This window comes from Pisolithus orientalis (assembly GCF_024613125.1).
Source record: "Pisolithus orientalis strain OTSU chromosome Unknown F5J12scaffold_21, whole genome shotgun sequence".
NCBI lineage: Eukaryota > Fungi > Basidiomycota > Agaricomycetes > Boletales > Pisolithaceae > Pisolithus > Pisolithus orientalis.
The window spans coordinates 533,713-549,909 of record NW_026260802.1 but is presented as its reverse complement, the minus strand read 5'-3'; the positions used below and the strand labels follow the sequence as shown (position 1 = coordinate 549,909).

Sequence of the window (16,197 nt, the reverse complement as noted above, 5' to 3'; positions counted from 1 at the left end):
TTGATGTGAAACATGCCATCGTCACATTGAACTTCGAACGTGAATACAAATAGTACACAGACTCATCACAGACATAGCGGTGACGGCGGTCATCATGAATACTCACAATTGGACCTCTTCGGCCGTCCATTGTACAAGATTGGGAGGATGAAGAAACGGGTGAAGATTATGCACTTAGCAACTATTATCTTCTATCTCCCAGTGTCCGTAAGTTCCAAGATTCTGTAACGAGTCAGTTTAGTTCTGCACGGAGCAAGCGCACGACTAGTAAAAGGACACTCACATATTGGAAACATATTTGGGCACCAGGAAAGTGCATTCCGTGGAAGCTGACAGGGGTGGTGGCACAGAATTCTCGCCAGTCGCCACCATAAGGCAAATTCTCAAGGTAATGTTCGAAACGCTACGGATATAAACAATCTGTAAGCACTTGTCATGGGACAGTTGTCGATGATAGTTACCCTCCTTCCAGATCGCTCGGACGTGCAGCCCTGCATAAACAGGATTAATGGCCGTCATCAGGCTGAATGACCGTGAACCCCACCTTGTCTTTGAACCAATTCCAGAAGGGAACACAATCGGGCTCGTTATGATTGATTTCCCATCGTCCAATCACTACGCCTGGGCCCTACGGAGTAAGCGATGATCAGTATCCAATATGTGACAGTAACATATGAAACGAACTTGATCCTCGCAGTGCTTTGGCAGGTAGCTCTTGCCATGAATCTCTATCGGTATCTCCTTGCAAGCTTCAACTCGATGGGGGTAGTCGACTGGAAGATTTGCAAGAACAGCCGAGTACTCCCTCGTGGCGTAAGTGGTACAGTGGTGTGCCTCCACCTGATCCCAAAACATGCCCATCTTCTGACGTTCACGCTTCTCTTGGTCACGGCGTTCTCTTTCCAAGCGGTCGTGTTCTTCCATTTCCCTGTGCCACTCCTCGCGCTGTCTATCCATTTTGTGCCTCTGTTCCTCTTCTTCGCGTTGCCACTCGAGGCGCAGCTGTTCCATCTCTTGCCAGTGGTTCTCCTCCTCGATTTCCCACCGACGACGCTCTTCTGCTTGATGTTTCAAATGATTCTCAGTTTCCTTTTTCCATTCCTGTCGCATATCTTCTTCGTACTCTTCTTCACGTTGCCGGCGCTGCTTCGTTTGCTCTTCATGATGTCTCTCTTCTAATAACCATTCCAAGCGAAGGTTTTCCTGATCCACTTTTTCACGATGCCACTCATGGTGGAGGCGCTCTTGAGCAGAAACTTCCTTCTGCCATTCTTCCCGTATTTGTGCCCTACTACCGTAGGAGAGTGGGCATTGGTTTGCTACGTGCGCAGTGGTTTCGAAAAGAAAGGGTAAACCAAAAAGGAGAGTGGCGATGATGATCCAGGATTGAGTGGTCATTCGCCGTGTGCTCCTAGATCCCTTCAGCGCATCGGTCTCACATGGGCTGCAAAGACGATGAGATAGAGTGATCAGCAAATACCATTTAGATAACGCATAGGTAATGGCGTACACAGTGATAGCTTCTGAGTCGTAGTCCCCAGTGGGCCGTTCGCCTGTCGACTGGTAATTGAAAGGCATCACTACGCATGAAAATACAGGATCCTTATGCTTCCGGTGGTTCAACGCTCAAGGGCTGGTGGAAATAAGGTGGGAGAGAATGGGAGGAAGAAGTACTATACTGCTCGTAGAGGCGCTGTTGTAGCATGTTTGCAGTCTGCTGCTGGTCCGATCAGAAACCTTGTCACTGACCTTACATAAAAAGACACAGTGACTCAAGAAGCTCCAACTCCAGGCGATAAGATATCATCGCAAACGCATACGATGTCGGGACCGTGCGGACTCCAAGTAGGCTGCGATTATTAGATTAGTGCCGCAAAATACACGAGTGCTGTAAGGTTACTAGCCTGAGCTTGTAGTAGGACGAGGACATACGTGGGCTGATCGCAACCGGTTCCCAGAGGGAGGAAAGGGTGGTTCTCTCGTTATTACGCGCTTCTATAAGGGAGGTCCGTTTCAACGTGAAGCCGCGTGTACCCGCACTCAACGTTCAACCCCCGCTTTCCGAAATGGTCTCACCACATATCTGGGCTGCGGCGAGCCAGTTAGATGTGTGTACATGTACGTGTCATTTTGGCAAACCTTTGCGACGGTCAGAACCGGAGCCTGTGCCGAGTGAATTGATTTATCACTGAATGTGACACCTGGCCCAGAAAGGATCCAGAAAGTTATAATTCATGATAAGGTCATGCGCACGCAGGCGCAAGTCAAATACATACATGTTATCATCTTTGCACTGCCTGTCGGAAGAAAAGCCGAATCTATGATTGGGCTACTCAACCCTCTGCGTGGAATACAAACTATATCAACTTTAACTGATACTGGAATGACAGGAAAACGTACCGAAAAGAGACCAGACACCAGCATCGGCTGTCAAAAGACAGATTCTGGAGAGCGCTGGCTCGTCGGCCCTCGTGGAATTCCGGAATCCAGTTATCGTCGCGGTCCGGATACGTCCAGGTTGTATTGGAAAATATTGTCGGTCGACAAGGCCCCTTAATGTCCGTGCATGTTCTCAAGCGTCTGATCTATAGTGAATGGGGAACACTAGCAAAGTTAATCTAAATAGTATACGCGGTGAGCTGGTGCATGACGACTTTCAAGTTTTAAATATACGAGACAGCCACACAGTTTCGCTCTCTTTGGCAACGTCAGTCAAGCAAAAAACAGACATGAATACGGAGCAAATAGATGACTGCCGGCTTTCCTCCCGAGACAATTTTCCTCCTACATTCGCAGTCAGTGATCTCATGGCGAAATCACTTGCACCATACAAGTGCGGGTCTGATTCCAGTCACTCAGCACGTTTCAGATCTCAGGAAGAATCGAAAGTCCAATTATCAACGAACATCGTTCAGATTACAGCTACACGAGGGACACATTGTGGGACACGTTCATACGATGCTAGATTGGCGAACACCTCAAAGACCACCGCGAAGACGAAGGACAAGGTGCAGAGTACTCTCCTTCTGAATGTTGTAGTCGGAGAGAGTGCGGCCGTCTTCAAGCTGCTTGCCAGCAAAGATGAGGCGCTGCTGGTCAGGAGGAATGCCCTCCTTGTCCTGAATCTTCGCCTTCACGTTGTCAATGGTGTCCGAAGACTCCACTTCCAAGGTAATTGTCTTCCCAGTCAACGTCTTGACAAAAATCTGCATGCCACCACGGAGACGAAGGACTGACATCGGCACGTCAGCGGATGTGCAACATGTGAAACGGATCATGCGTACCAAGGTGGAGCGTCGATTCCTTCTGGATGTTATAGTCGGACAGCGTCCGGCCATCCTCCAACTGCTTGCCGGCGAAGATCAAACGTTGTTGGTCGGGAGGAATTCCCTCCTTGTCCTGGATCTTCGCCTTGACGTTGTCAATAGTGTCGGACGACTCGACCTCGAGGGTGATGGTCTTCCCGGTGAGGGTCTTGACGAAAATCTGCATACCACCACGCAGACGCAAGACGAGGTGAAGGGTAGATTCCTTCTGAATGTTGTAGTCAGAGAGCGTCCGACCGTCCTCGAGCTGCTTCCCAGCGAAGATCAGACGTTGTTGGTCGGGAGGAATGCCCTCCTTATCCTGGATCTTTGCCTTCACGTTGTCGATGGTGTCAGATGATTCGACCTCAAGGGTGATCGTCTTGCCCGTGAGGGTCTTGACGAAGATTTGCATACCACCGCGAAGGCGGAGGACAAGGTGGAGGGTAGACTCCTTCTGGATGTTATAATCCGAGAGAGTTCGACCGTCCTCAAGTTGTTTACCAGCGAAGATGAGGCGCTGTTGATCCGGAGGAATACTGCAACAAGTTAATGTCAATTATTGCATTCCTGTGAGAGGTGAACAATAGTACCCACCCTTCCTTGTCCTGGATCTTCGCCTTGACGTTGTCGATAGTGTCGGAAGACTCCACCTCGAGGGTGATGGTCTTGCCAGTAAGGGTCTTAACGAAGATTTGCATCCTACATGGGATTCTGTGAGAAAAAGATACACCAACAACGGGATTAACGATTGCCTACGCAAAAATGGAGTAGCTTGGAGGTTGTGAGCTGTGGTAAACACGGAGGAAACAAGGTGTGCCACTCCCCCCGGAGGCTTATAAACGAACGAGATAGCGGAGGTTGAAAGTCTGATGAGTCAGCGAGGTGCACCAGTCAGGCTGATGGATAGGCACACCCAGTGAGAATTGGACATATGTGGAACGATGTACACGTAGCTAGATCTATGCCATAGGTAGAGATTGCCCCACATACGAAATAGGTCAGCTCCATAGCTTTTTTTGCTAGCTCAAGCTACTTGACAGCCTTTTGTCTCTTATTCTGCTTGATTGTCCTATGGTGCACATCACCTAGTCACCACTAGTTTTGTACAAGCTTTTCAGTACATGCAAATCGTCAAAGAATGACTTCAAACTTAGTAAAAAGGCTCAAATTTAACATTAGAACAACTTCACTAGCCAGATTTTTAGTATCTCAAAAACTGACTGAGTTATAACTTTGGGCAGCAGTTGAAATGGCCAGGCATGGGAATAAAGTCATATTAGGAAAGTGTCCCCTATAAAATTACTAATTATGGTTATTGACCCCCTCCACTGCAGTTGCAACAGCTTCATGAATGTGGCAATGTGATTTGTATTTCCTTGAGCTGAAAGACTGCACATGGAATTGAGCATCCTTTGCACCCAACCCACTCCCATAGGCCTCCATCCACCATTTCATCTGGTGCTCCCACTTTCGGATTGTGTGAATTTCCACCATCCCCAAAGCTTTTGGCATATTTGCCTGAAGCAAGGCAAATGTGTAATCACAATTCTTGTGAAGGTACTGCTTTGTGGCTGCCCAGAAGTACTCAATGAAGTTTAGCTTGCAGTGAAATTTTGGAAGAAACATGCATAAGTGACCTGCTGATTCAACAACTTCTTGCACAAGAGACTTCTGTGCCTTGAAGTCTGGATGATGATCAAGAATTTGCTTGGCACAGCAGTGGTCTGATGCACAGCCATCCTTGCACTGCATGCGGAGATTGTCATGCCACAGATTTCGCTCTATCAGGACATGCTTCATGCCTTTGGGCATATCAGGGAAGTCAGCATGGTCTGTTGGAAAGATCATTTGCTGGGTAACCTTTATTCCATTGCATATGAACCAAGTGTCTCACATCCAGGCTTGCTTACCACCTGGGTTCATATTCATTCATGATGTCAAGAGGGCATCTTTGGCATATGCAGAGTGACCTTGTGAGTTGTCAACCATGAGCAGCATCTGATATCCAGGACCATGAGCATGTTTGAATGCTGGAATAATCTTCTCTTTGAGCTGCATTGTTTTTGTGAGCAAATTCACTGATGTCTATAAAATAAAAATATGATTACCTGCTTAACAAAAAGCTCCCCAGTCCAGTACCCCTCATAATTCTTTCCATATTCCAGAGTTTGACTTGCTTCCCACAACCATCCAACAGTCAAACAGATGACATCACTCTGGTGCACCCCATGTCCAACACCTTTCTTGTGCAGCCACTGCTCTCCATCAAAGATCCAACCCCTTCCCATGTCATCATTGGCTTGGGCTGTCATCTTGTCATGTGCACAGAGCACAAGACAGTTCTCAACATAATTAGAGGGACTCTTCAGCATCTTGTTCCCAACATCTCCAACAACATATTCCACCAGTCGACATTTGTACTTTTCCATTTCTGGAAGAAAGTGGGTTTGCTGGTCACTGATGACATCTGGTTGTTCATGACCATCATAATACAGAGACTTCTTGTATTCCTGGAAATGAAAACCTTCTTGCCTCAAGAGACAGTGTGCAGTTGCCAGAGAAACACCCTTGCTTGGTTTCAGTTGAATGCAGGGGAAAAGTTCAAGTTCCATATATTTTTTGAGCCCTTGTGGCATCTCAACATTTGTGATCTGTTCAAGGTACTGTTTTGCAGCTGCAGGAACCATCTTTTCCTTGCTGAATTCAATGAGTTTCAGAGGATTCATTGCCAATTTGTTGGACCATATGAATGATCACAGTTCATCTCATATTGCAGGATTGTCATACAGTGAAAATGTTTTTGAATGGTGCCCCCAAGATGAAACTGGCAGCTCTTGAGCAGCAACCCACTGCTGCACCCAATGGCAGACCATCCTCCCACCCCACTGTTCAGCAAATCCCTGGCTCTCAGCAGCTCACTTGGAAGCCTCAGTTTGGTCCCTCTTATTCCAGACATTCATCCATAAGCAACTTTGGATGGCATGTGCATGGTATGCCTGAAGACCATGCTGACCAGCATCAAAAAATTCCTTTTTTGATTGAATAAGCTTTTCAATGTCATTTAGGGCTTGTTCAAGGGCTTTGTATCTCTGTGCTTGGTTCTGCTGATGAGTGACACACACAGGAACCTTGAGTCAACATCTTTTCAAAGGTGGTGGTGGTTGTGCTGGGAAAGGACATGGGTGTGTGGTTTCATCACCTTCAGAGCCATCCTTATCTTGGTCCACTCCAGAGTCAAGCTCATCCTCATCACCTGAGCCAGATTCAGAGTCTGAAGTTGGCAGATCTGACAGATATCCAGTAAAGACATCTGTGACAATTGGATCCATGGACTCAAGTTGATCGACTGACTCAGATGGGTGGGTGGATGTGGATGTGGATTGCATGGCAGTGGCTCATTGCAATGTCTGTTTGAACTGTGGCTCCCAGACAAAAAAGGAGTGCATCATATCAGCAGCCACACTGCACATTTGTGCAGTAGTGAGTATGTTTCTTTTGTGTATTGGGCTGTATGTGTACTCACCTCTGACACACCACAGCATCCTTTGCTTCTCTTTCCCACACCCTCTGATCATGCTGCTGCTTTGTTCTTGCCAACAAACCATTGTACCCAAGATGGCAATTTTTTTCTGCCTTGCTCCATGCTGCAGCAGCTGATATGGTGTTGGAGTGGTAAGCAACTTGTGTTCCTTTGTAAAGCACAACTCTAAACTTTGCAAGAGTTCTGTGCCCTCCAGTTCCCAGACATCCACCTCATCTTGGCTGTCATCATTGCTAGTGGCAGAATCCAAAGCCAAGCAGTTGATTGCTCCATCCCAGCTGCATTGATCTGCAGTACCCCCTTCTCGTTCTGTGTCAGAACTCAGGGTCTTGAGACCCACATCTGTCTCAGGGTAGGTTTTGATATTTTCAGCTCTTTTGTTAGCTTTTGCAGCATGACCAGCTGCGGCCACCTTCAGGTATCATTTGCTGGTGTGAGGCATGCTGTTGCTAATAATTTTTCACTCAATTGATGTACTATAGCTGACATGTACTATACATCAACCCTATTTGCCATGTTTTCCACCTGTCTTCAATGCCACTAAGTAGTTAGCCAACATCTTGACCCCTAGGTTTGTTTTTCCCAACCTGAATTGGCCACTGCACAAAACTAGTGGTGACTAGGTGACATGCACCATATGACAATCTATGTCAGATGATGCCATAAATTTGTGAATTAACAAATTGCATTTGTCTATGCCATGCTATGTAGAAGTACAGTTGCAATGATGCCCACCCACCCACCCTTGCACTGCCTGTGCTCCCTCTCATCCACACTGCCCTCACCCCACTGCTCCTGCTTGCCTGTCTGCCAAAACATGCCTCCTAGCACATAGTGCCACCTGAAAACTTGGCCACAATGGCAGCTGTCCCATTAATCCAGATCTTGCACTCTACCTGCAAGACTCTTCATGAGAGATGTGGTTATATCAGGTATATGATGTGTACCAGATTGTTTGCCTCATCTTTGTATTTCTGTATATGCATGGCAGTTAGAGTAGCCAAATGACTACTTGATCAGGAGAATACATACCACCTTTGCTTTGGAAGGCAACTCATCAAAGTACTTGTTGAACTCCTCTAGTGATCTGCCAACCTGTTTCTGATAATGGTGCATGCACAACGTTCTGATGGGATAGTTAGCAACTGACAAGATACAAATGTGGCACACATACCTGCCACTCTTGTTCAAATGAGAATGCTACACCTTCTTCTTCATTCCATCTGTGGGTTGTGGGGCCATTTGCTGTGCTGATGGTTGTGATATGCTTGACATTACACCTACTCTCCATGTCAGGATGGATATTGGTCAGTTGGTGTTGCTTACTTGTACTTGGGGCTTTGACTTGAGACTCCCCTTTGTCAATAGTGCTCATGCACCTGTTGGATGAGTGTGAGTTTTCATTTAGTCACACAGACTCAGATATGGTCATGATCAGCTCTAGAAAATCTCTGACAACAGGAGGTGGATGCAAAGAGGATCTATAGGTGGTGTTAGCAAGGATACATGCATGTGAGGTTACTTACAGGGGGTTCTTAATCAGCCATGCAGCCATGCTGATACCAGTGTCATCCTCCTGCTCAACTGTGTTCAGTGTTGGAACAACTGGGATGACAGGCATGCCTGAAAACAAAAAATTAGTTTATGATGTATCCCATAATATCATCTCACCTGGTGTACAAGCATGGTCAGGTCACATATGAGCATCACAGTCTTGATCATTTCACGAAAGTAATGGGCTAGATGTGGAGAGAGACTCTGAGGACAATATCAACACCCCAGGAGTGTTGTTTATGTTGGATATGCTTGGCCTGATGGAGTTGCTAGAAGCTGAATCAACTGAACTACTTGACATGTTGGCACTGTCAGCTTGCAGGCCATCATCATTTCTGTTGTCTGGGGCCATGAATATGTCAATCTTCATGCACTTAATGTTTCTGACTCCAGTCTGCGAGTCTGTGTCCTCAGCTACCTTGCTCTTTGTCTTGTGCTTGGTAGTGCTGTTGGTTTTTTCATCCATCCTATTTGTGAACCAGGTTTGTTTGAAAGACAAGTAATGCTTCTTAGCAAGGAGGTCACTCTTCCATGAGTCTTTGCAAAAGTTTAGCTCTGGAAATGCCTGAATGAGCTCACTGTGGAATGCCTTCTTGACTTGCAGCAACATCAATGTCCAGGTAGTCTGGGCATCAACGAGTCCATGAGTATGGAACTCATGCCAAATACTCTGCATGGTCTGCAGGACATTGGTAATTTTCTCACTTGCAAGTTCTTGTCCATTTGCATCTTCAATAAATGCCATAGCAGAGGATGCTTGTCCTTGCACTGTCATACAAAAAGCCTTCCAATCCTTCTCAAACCAGTATCACACTTTGGGATGGTCAGCTCAGTTGAGCTGAAGGACTGGAGGTACATTGAGGAATGGCATTGTAGTGATTGGCAGTGATTTCAGTGAGATGTTGAGAAATCCATCTGATAAAGCACTCTGGTCTGGCTGGTTTAACATTAGCCTTGAAACAAGGGTATTGTATGTGTTCCTATGACAGAGATAACAATGTCAGTAATCTTTGCTTGGTGATCAACTTACTGCATGGCAGTGTGTTCTGCCTTCAATGCAGTATTCTCTTGCTGAAGTCTATTGATCATGTCTTGCAGAACCTGTGCCTATGCCACATATATGTGAGGAAATCAGTAGACACACATGCACTCACATTTGGTATCATTTCTGGGAAAGCTTGGCTATGGGATAATGTGTAGCTGGGCTGCATTATTGAAGAGGGAACATCAGTGAAGAGGCAGCTGGATCTGCCACATTACCAGCCATCTGCAAGTTGTTGGCCCATGACAAGGTGTTGTTAGGGGTTGAAAAAGATGCAGGACTCTGCATGCTGTTGCACCTGAAAAAGTTATTAGGACCACTTGTACTGGAATTATATAGCTCTGGCAGAGAATTAGACATAAAAAGGGGGGACACCTGGCTGTCTGAAAGGCTGGATGTTGACATCACAGATGGTGGAGCGAACACCCATGTTTATCATTATTTGTCACTTGACAGCACAATTTCTCCCTAAGTCCAAATCCTACACTAAGTCTAGTACTACATTGTTGTCTACTGCTCTTATCCATATGGCTCCCACCACTGTCAAGATCATCGAAAATGTCATCATACTCAAGGTCAAAAACCTCCTTCAAGGTTGGCCAGCATATGTTATTAACTTCACACCAGAAAATCCTGGCCCACATGTATGTCTTAAGCTATTCTAACTCTACCCATTGCATGACTGACATCTTACAGAAATTAATCCTGCATCTCAAGAACCCAAAAAAATATGTGAAGGTTGACTCTGACAATGAAGATGAAGCCATGATTGTGGAGTACTGTAGGTATCATGGCACATATAGCCAACATTTCTAACCAGATTGATTACAGGCACATTAACCAGCAACAGTGATGTGAAAATTATGGTCACTGCTATTCAGTAAGTCTTGTGTAACTTCTGGAGGTGTTCTTATCTTTGCAGGCTTGAGGAGGCTTTATGGTCTGGAAGTCCAGAAGATACTTCTGACTAGGAGACCTCCAACAACAAGGAGATGACTCATGACACAATGTTACTGACAACCACACTCATGGTCCCTGTTCAACTTCATGGGACTTTAAACCAATTTCCTCCAGTAAAGCATAAAACCTTTGATGAGAATTGGCCCCCCCATTGCCCTCACATGTTCCACAAGATCTCTCCTGACACCTCAGTCATGATGTATGACATGTTTTTGACATTCCCAGCAGTGATGAGGCCTGTGTTGGAGGCCATTGGTAGTGGTTCCAGTGGAGAGGTTGCCAAGAGCGATGGCATGAGCAAGGTCTAGGCATCTACTGGTGAACATTTTTTTTTGTGCAAGGACATCTGCCATGTGCTTTGTACTGAGGACAGTGTACATTACTGTGGTTTACCATGCTTTAATACCAGTGTTTTTGGCTGCTGAGTAGTTTGCAAGCTGAAAGGACATGAATGCAAAAATTTATTGTCTCCACAATACTTCAGACAGACAGAATGACAGAAGTTTTGGAGGATGACGAGCTGCAGGATTGTCAAGTCTATAGAGAGGAATATACTCAGACTTCAAGTTGGTTGAAGCTAAACAATTAACTACCTATAGAGAGGAATATACTGTAGGTAGGTAAGTAAGTGTTCCAATATAATGAATGGAAGGAGTCCCACCTCAGACTTCAAGTTGGTTGAAGCTGAGGTGCAGAAAAAAAAAAAATAAACTGCTAAGTGTCCGCTTTTGGATTACGTAATGCTGTGCTCGGTGAACCACAACTAAGGTAAAAGTGATAAACTCCAACAAGAAGTACATGTATGCTAAGCTCAATCCTCCTCATTTTCTTTGACCCTGAGATGTGCAATGTCTACACCCATCTTCTCCACCAGGAAATACCTCTCCTTGACCATACCTTGTATGATGGGATGATGCAGCACCATTGCAACAACTGATTGAATGGAGGAAACCAGAATGACTTGCAAACTTGGCTCACCCTGCTTGGTACAGGAAGTGACAACCCTGTAAGATTGCTTGAATAGGTGAGGGTGGGGATTGGAATAGAGAGTGATGAGAGCAATGTTGTCATATTCTAATTTATCAGGGGCATCAAGGTCATCATTGTTGTCATCATCATCATTGGAATGGTTGCCTGGTGCCCTGACAATGAGTCTTGTGAAGTACTGGACTTCTGTGATGCAGTCTCTGCCATCAAGGAAAACCTTTTATGATATGATGAGCAAATGTACAGCAAGAGTTAACTACAATTCATGTACCTTAACATTCTGAGCCATGTGAATTTTGTCTGGGGACTTCTGCAATTCTTGATACTCAGACTGCACAATTTGGCCATTGGGCAAATGAAGGCATGCCCAGCATCAGATTCTGGGTGCAAGTGGAACTCTGAGATACTCTGAGATAATTTGGGCCTCTGCTCCTTGAAGAGTGATGAGACACTTGTCATGTTTGGCAAGGAGGACATAGCCATTATGGAGGTCAGCAGATGCATGTGGGTTGTCATTTTCAGGAGGGTCGAGATGAGGTAGCATAGCCTTGAGCACATTCACTTGGCAATGGTGGATTCCCTGCTGTGTGAGGTTGGAAAATGGGTCTGATGGTTGCCATATCTCTTGGCCAAGATTGCCAATTGTATGTTCCATTGTCCACTGTGAGGAACATATGGGTGAGCCAACACAAGCTGCTTCAGAAGGAAGGTGACATGTGAGGTGAACACAAGGACAAATGAATGGAATGCAATCAACACAACACTGGTAAAAAATATGCTCGAATTCTGGTGCCCATTCCAATATGAGCTGAAAAGCACAACAAAGTTGGGCAGGAGTGATGATGTATTGAGACATAATACAAAGGCCAGCAATGAACTTGCAAAAATTGCGCCAGACACAGACAGGGAGAACTCTGTACAGAAGAGCCAGACAGAGATTGTGAATCCAGGTAATGTACTCTGTGGCTTTGTACCAGGAATTGGCATGAAGACAAGGGTTGTGAGGAGTGATGTTGAATGAGCCTGGTAGATACATCTTGCAAGTGGCAACAGCAAGGCTGTGGGCTTCCCAGGTCACCCTATCCTTAAAAATGGCCCAATACCACGAAGATTTGTTGTTGGTGGGCATGCAGTCAAATTTGCCCTACCATAAATCAACCCAGAGCATGGCTATGTTTGCCCCACTCAGGTGCATCAGCTCAGACAAAAAAACCTTGGGGATACCCTGAAGCAGGTGTGGCTGGAGGCTGAGCAAGATGCTCAGTCTGACAATGCCCATTTTCAGGCACCTTCTTTCATACTCAGCCTGGGTGTGTGAGCTGATGAGATATGTCAGTTGCTCAATGTACACTTGGGAATTCCCTGGCCCAAAATCATAGATGTTGAGGTCAGGATGGTCGCAGTTGGGTATATTGTAGTTGTGTGGCTTGAGGAGGACTGGGTAATATTGAGACACACCCGGTTTATGACATCCTTTTACAGGATAGAGCAGGTGGCACCTGTTTTTTCCCTGATGGCTGACAAAGTTGCTGAGGGTAAGTAGGCCAGGACCATCAGCATGTGCAAGAAATAGGAATGGGCATGAGGTGAATTCGCAATCTTGTGAGGCATCCCAGATGTGAAGCCCCTCACACTGAACAGCAGAGAGGTGGTGTAAGCCCAGGAACAAGAAAGAGTCGATGATCCTTGGCTTCTTTGGACCAGGTATGATTGTGCTGGGAGGAACATGCTTTTTCTTGTAATGGTAGTTGGGAGAAAGGTCAAGGATGATCCAAATATATATCCAGCAGTCAGACTCCTTACTCTCATATAATTGAGCACCATTGATTGATAACATGAGCAACATGTCTTCTGGCTTGATCCTATTTTGAGCCACTGTGCAGAGGTATGCTTCCCTGCAGAATATGTTGTTGTAAGCATCAACTAACCCATTGTTTCTCCAGATTTCCTCAAATAGCTGCTGGGTATGATTCTCCTGGTAGTGCATCTTCTCTGCAGTCTCAGGATGGTGCCAAAGGGCCTGGAGTTGTGGGGTGATAGGGATTGTATGGAAGACAGCATGGGGGTGTTTGGTCCTACCATTGCTCTGCTGCAGCTTGACTTGGTCATATCATGGCTTGGAGCACTCTGGACAGGTGTCAAGAGCAGAGAGTGGACCTACAAAGGCAGCACAGGAGTTAATACACATATCTTTGACTACAGATGTGACTCCACTGAGATTGGTGAGTAGGTGTTTTGTTTGCTGAAATGTAGGGAGTTCACAATTGGGGAAAGTCTTCTGAGCAGCTCTCTGAATCTTTGTATATGCATTTTCTGATGAATGTTTGAGGGCAAGAAACATTGAGAAGGCAAGTTCAGTAGACAGATTGTCTATGTGCAGAGGTTCTCAGGGGGGATTGCAGAGGTGCTTGAGTGGTTCACATGTTGTGCCAGCTCCATCATTGAGAGAGGCATTTCTGATGTCTTTTACGAAGTGCAGGCCATGCCATATCTTTGGTAGGCATGTGTCACAAATGAGTTTCTCGATATCAAGGTCCAGGAGGGGGGAACAGACAGGTGGAGCAAGTGGATGGTTGTCATCATGTCCAGTGGGTGGGTTGTGATTCCATGAATCTCCAGGACTGTTGTCATGATGAAAATCTCCAGCCCCATCATCACCATGAAAATCTCTAGCCCCATCATCACCATGAACATCTCCAGCCCCATCATTGCCACAAACATCTCCATGACTGTTGTCACCACAAAAATCTCCAGCCCCATTGTCACCATGAAAATCTCCAAGCCTGTCATCAACATCTGCAGGGTGTTGATGATTACCTTGAAAAAAAAAAGCATATTGAAGGACTTATGTTCATCAGCATCTTGCTGATCTGCAACCTTGTCCAAATGCATGTGGTCATCCATCTGATTTTGATGGGCATCTCCCTGGGAAGGTAGTTGAGGGTGATCCCCTGCCTCTAGTGTCTAAGAGGATTTTTAAACCAAAGAGAAGAATGGTTATTAATGTGGTCTTACCAGGCATGCATGTCTGGCAGTACCAGATTTGTTAGAAGTGCTGGTACTTGCAGCAGATGTAGCAATGAATGTGTAGAAAGTATTGGATCATGTTGCCAGTGTTATAGACACCTTCTCATCACTGTCTGCCTCACATAGGTGCCACTTCCAAGTTCTCAGTGTAAGAATGGGCCTGCAAATGCCTTTGCAGTATTTGTGACATACACACCATAGGTTTGGAGCAGGGTCCAGCATGATGAGGAGTGGGTAGTACTCATAGTGAGTGCAGCAAGAGTATGGAATGGATGGCATGGATTGCACCAGATAGCATAGATTCAACAACCTAGCACAAGTATGTCACATCACATGGAGTTGATGGCACAGATTGGACAGGTTGCATGCAATCAATATCCTGTTCCAACTAGGCATAGCTATGGACAACCTATGCATGTCATGACACATGCCAATACATGTGCACAATAGTTAGTAAATAGTACTACATTTGTCTACCTAGTTACACATTTGTCCAATTCTCACTGGGAGGCACAGGCCAGCACAGGCCCCATTCTGACTGCTCGGAATAAACTGGGCCAGTGTGTACCTGCAGGACAACCCAAGGATGACCAGTCTGGTAGAATTGGCCACGTGTCAGAGTTCCCTTGCCCACTTGGCAAGTCATTGGGGCAACTCCAGTCATTTTATTCTTGGACCTTGGATCAATGATTGGTTGACTTGCCCATGTTTATCAAGGGCCCATCCAATGGTAATATCCCACCACCCACTGTTTTTGATGTCTACACTTTACTGATTCAAAATCTAGATTAATCTGCCATGCATCTTATCAATGTCCACACTTACCACCTTGAAATGTTCAACTCAAGGCCTCCTGAATATGCTGTCTTATCCCACCACTGACATGAGGAAGAAATCTTATTCCAAGACATTGAGGATGGAAAAGATATCAATATCTCAGCACAGAAGGGGTATACCAAATTTCTTGATAGTTGCAGGCAGAAGCAATCAACTCTATGTATCAGTGGTACAAGAACTCTGCATTGTGCTATGCTTACCTGGACAATGTAGATGATCCTGCTGTTGCCTGCAACTGAGAGTGGGCCTTTGCTCTCATGTGCAGTGAATGGTTCACTTGTGGGTGGACCCTCCAAGAACTCATTACTCCCCAGCACATCCAGCTCTATACTTGAGACTGGCAACTCATCAGGAACAAAGTGACCCTCACTCATGCCTTGATGATCGTTACCCATATACCAGTCCCAGTTCTATACCATGGATTGTCCTCATCACATCTCAGTATCACCCAAATAATGTCATGGGCTGCTAATTGTGTGACTACATGAGTAGAAGACCAGGCTTACTCACTAATGGGGTTGTTTGGCATCCTCATGCCTATTTTATACAGTGAAGGGAAGAATGCATTCAGGCAGCTTCAGCTGGAAATTATGTGGATGTCCAGTGATCACAGCATTTTCACTTGGAACAAACAGTGGTTCACTGGCAGCATACTTGCAGACTCACCAAGCTTTTTTACAGACTTGAGCAATGTTAGAACAATGGACCTTGGGGAATTCATGCAGGAATGTGTATTGGGTGGCGAGCCCCCCAATCAGTCATGCACTGTGACCAACAATGGCATTTGAATTTGCCTTCCAATCATTCCATATGCCATCCCCCAGTATTCTTCAAACAAATATGTCCAGGCATCACCTGCATGTTGTCACTCATACTCCAACGAGCCTCTAAAAATCACTCTCTTAGATGTGAATGGTCAATATGAATGGACATTGGGAACC

General features: G+C 45.7%; 8 protein-coding genes across 8 annotated transcripts; 1 reads left to right on the top strand and 7 right to left on the bottom strand.

The window, feature by feature from the left end:
• Nucleotides 1-174: 174 nt before the first annotated feature.
• On the bottom strand, nt 175-1,578 carry F5J12DRAFT_783916 (uncharacterized protein; the record flags this gene model as incomplete). The annotated part of the gene is made up of 6 exons (XM_051742944.1): nt 175-222; nt 284-403; nt 462-491; nt 545-628; nt 685-1,444; nt 1,481-1,578. The coding sequence occupies 6 exons, from the start codon at nt 1,576-1,578 to the stop codon at nt 175-177; spliced, it is 1,140 nt and encodes a 379-aa protein (XP_051598657.1).
• A 1,292-nt stretch (nt 1,579-2,870) lies between these two features.
• F5J12DRAFT_215952 (polyubiquitin) lies at nt 2,871-4,106 on the bottom strand. Its single transcript, XM_051738453.1, has 3 exons — nt 3,903-4,106; nt 3,285-3,844; nt 2,871-3,232 (listed from the first exon to the last, which is right to left on the bottom strand). Exons 1-3 carry the CDS (start codon nt 4,004-4,006, stop codon nt 2,979-2,981), a joined length of 918 nt encoding a protein of 305 aa, XP_051598656.1. The 5' UTR covers nt 4,007-4,106; the 3' UTR covers nt 2,871-2,978.
• A 1,131-nt stretch (nt 4,107-5,237) lies between these two features.
• Nucleotides 5,238-6,034, bottom strand: F5J12DRAFT_894217 (uncharacterized protein; the record flags this gene model as incomplete). Its single annotated transcript, XM_051747722.1, has 2 exons — nt 5,238-5,360; nt 5,417-6,034. 2 exons carry the CDS (start codon nt 6,032-6,034, stop codon nt 5,238-5,240), a joined length of 741 nt encoding a protein of 246 aa, XP_051598655.1.
• A 408-nt stretch (nt 6,035-6,442) lies between these two features.
• On the bottom strand, nt 6,443-9,614 carry F5J12DRAFT_783914 (uncharacterized protein; the record flags this gene model as incomplete). Its single annotated transcript, XM_051742943.1, has 14 exons — nt 6,443-6,618; nt 6,832-7,261; nt 7,437-7,494; nt 7,589-7,656; nt 7,797-7,823; nt 7,882-7,950; nt 8,024-8,094; nt 8,176-8,228; nt 8,268-8,330; nt 8,376-8,472; nt 8,698-9,196; nt 9,260-9,356; nt 9,434-9,510; nt 9,558-9,614. 14 exons carry the CDS (start codon nt 9,612-9,614, stop codon nt 6,443-6,445), a joined length of 1,842 nt encoding a protein of 613 aa, XP_051598654.1.
• Nucleotides 9,615-9,972: 358 nt separating this feature from the next.
• F5J12DRAFT_894215 (uncharacterized protein) lies at nt 9,973-10,416 on the top strand (the record flags this gene model as incomplete). The annotated part of the gene is made up of 4 exons (XM_051747721.1): nt 9,973-10,089; nt 10,142-10,226; nt 10,277-10,325; nt 10,368-10,416. The coding sequence occupies 4 exons, from the start codon at nt 9,973-9,975 to the stop codon at nt 10,414-10,416; spliced, it is 300 nt and encodes a 99-aa protein (XP_051598653.1).
• Nucleotides 10,417-11,216: 800 nt separating this feature from the next.
• Nucleotides 11,217-12,047, bottom strand: F5J12DRAFT_894214 (uncharacterized protein; the record flags this gene model as incomplete). The annotated part of the gene is made up of 3 exons (XM_051747720.1): nt 11,217-11,609; nt 11,664-11,723; nt 11,790-12,047. The coding sequence occupies 3 exons, from the start codon at nt 12,045-12,047 to the stop codon at nt 11,217-11,219; spliced, it is 711 nt and encodes a 236-aa protein (XP_051598652.1).
• Nucleotides 12,048-13,502: 1,455 nt separating this feature from the next.
• F5J12DRAFT_723081 (uncharacterized protein) lies at nt 13,503-13,772 on the bottom strand (the record flags this gene model as incomplete). The annotated part of the gene is made up of 1 exon (XM_051741431.1): nt 13,503-13,772. A coding segment is annotated over one exon (270 nt), but the record flags the coding sequence as incomplete, so codon positions are not given.
• An 86-nt stretch (nt 13,773-13,858) lies between these two features.
• On the bottom strand, nt 13,859-15,651 carry F5J12DRAFT_783912 (uncharacterized protein; the record flags this gene model as incomplete). The annotated part of the gene is made up of 7 exons (XM_051742942.1): nt 13,859-14,188; nt 14,210-14,356; nt 14,519-14,579; nt 14,616-14,729; nt 14,905-15,096; nt 15,245-15,297; nt 15,457-15,651. 7 exons carry the CDS (start codon nt 15,649-15,651, stop codon nt 13,859-13,861), a joined length of 1,092 nt encoding a protein of 363 aa, XP_051598650.1.
• Nucleotides 15,652-16,197: the final 546 nt, after the last annotated feature.

What these genes read in the sequence shown, in the direction of transcription:
- F5J12DRAFT_215952 (XM_051738453.1), bottom strand. Translation starts at nt 4,006, where the DNA reads ATGCAAATCTTCGTTAAGACCCTTACTGGCAAGACCATCACCCTCGAG. An exon ending in AAGATCCAGGACAAGGAAGG is followed by an intron (nt 3,845 to 3,902) that starts GTGGGTACTATT and finishes AACTTGTTGCAG; the next exon opens with TATTCCTCCGGATCAACAGC. An exon ending in GGAATCGACGCTCCACCTTG is followed by an intron (nt 3,233 to 3,284) that starts GTACGCATGATC and finishes TGCCGATGTCAG; the next exon opens with TCCTTCGTCTCCGTGGTGGC.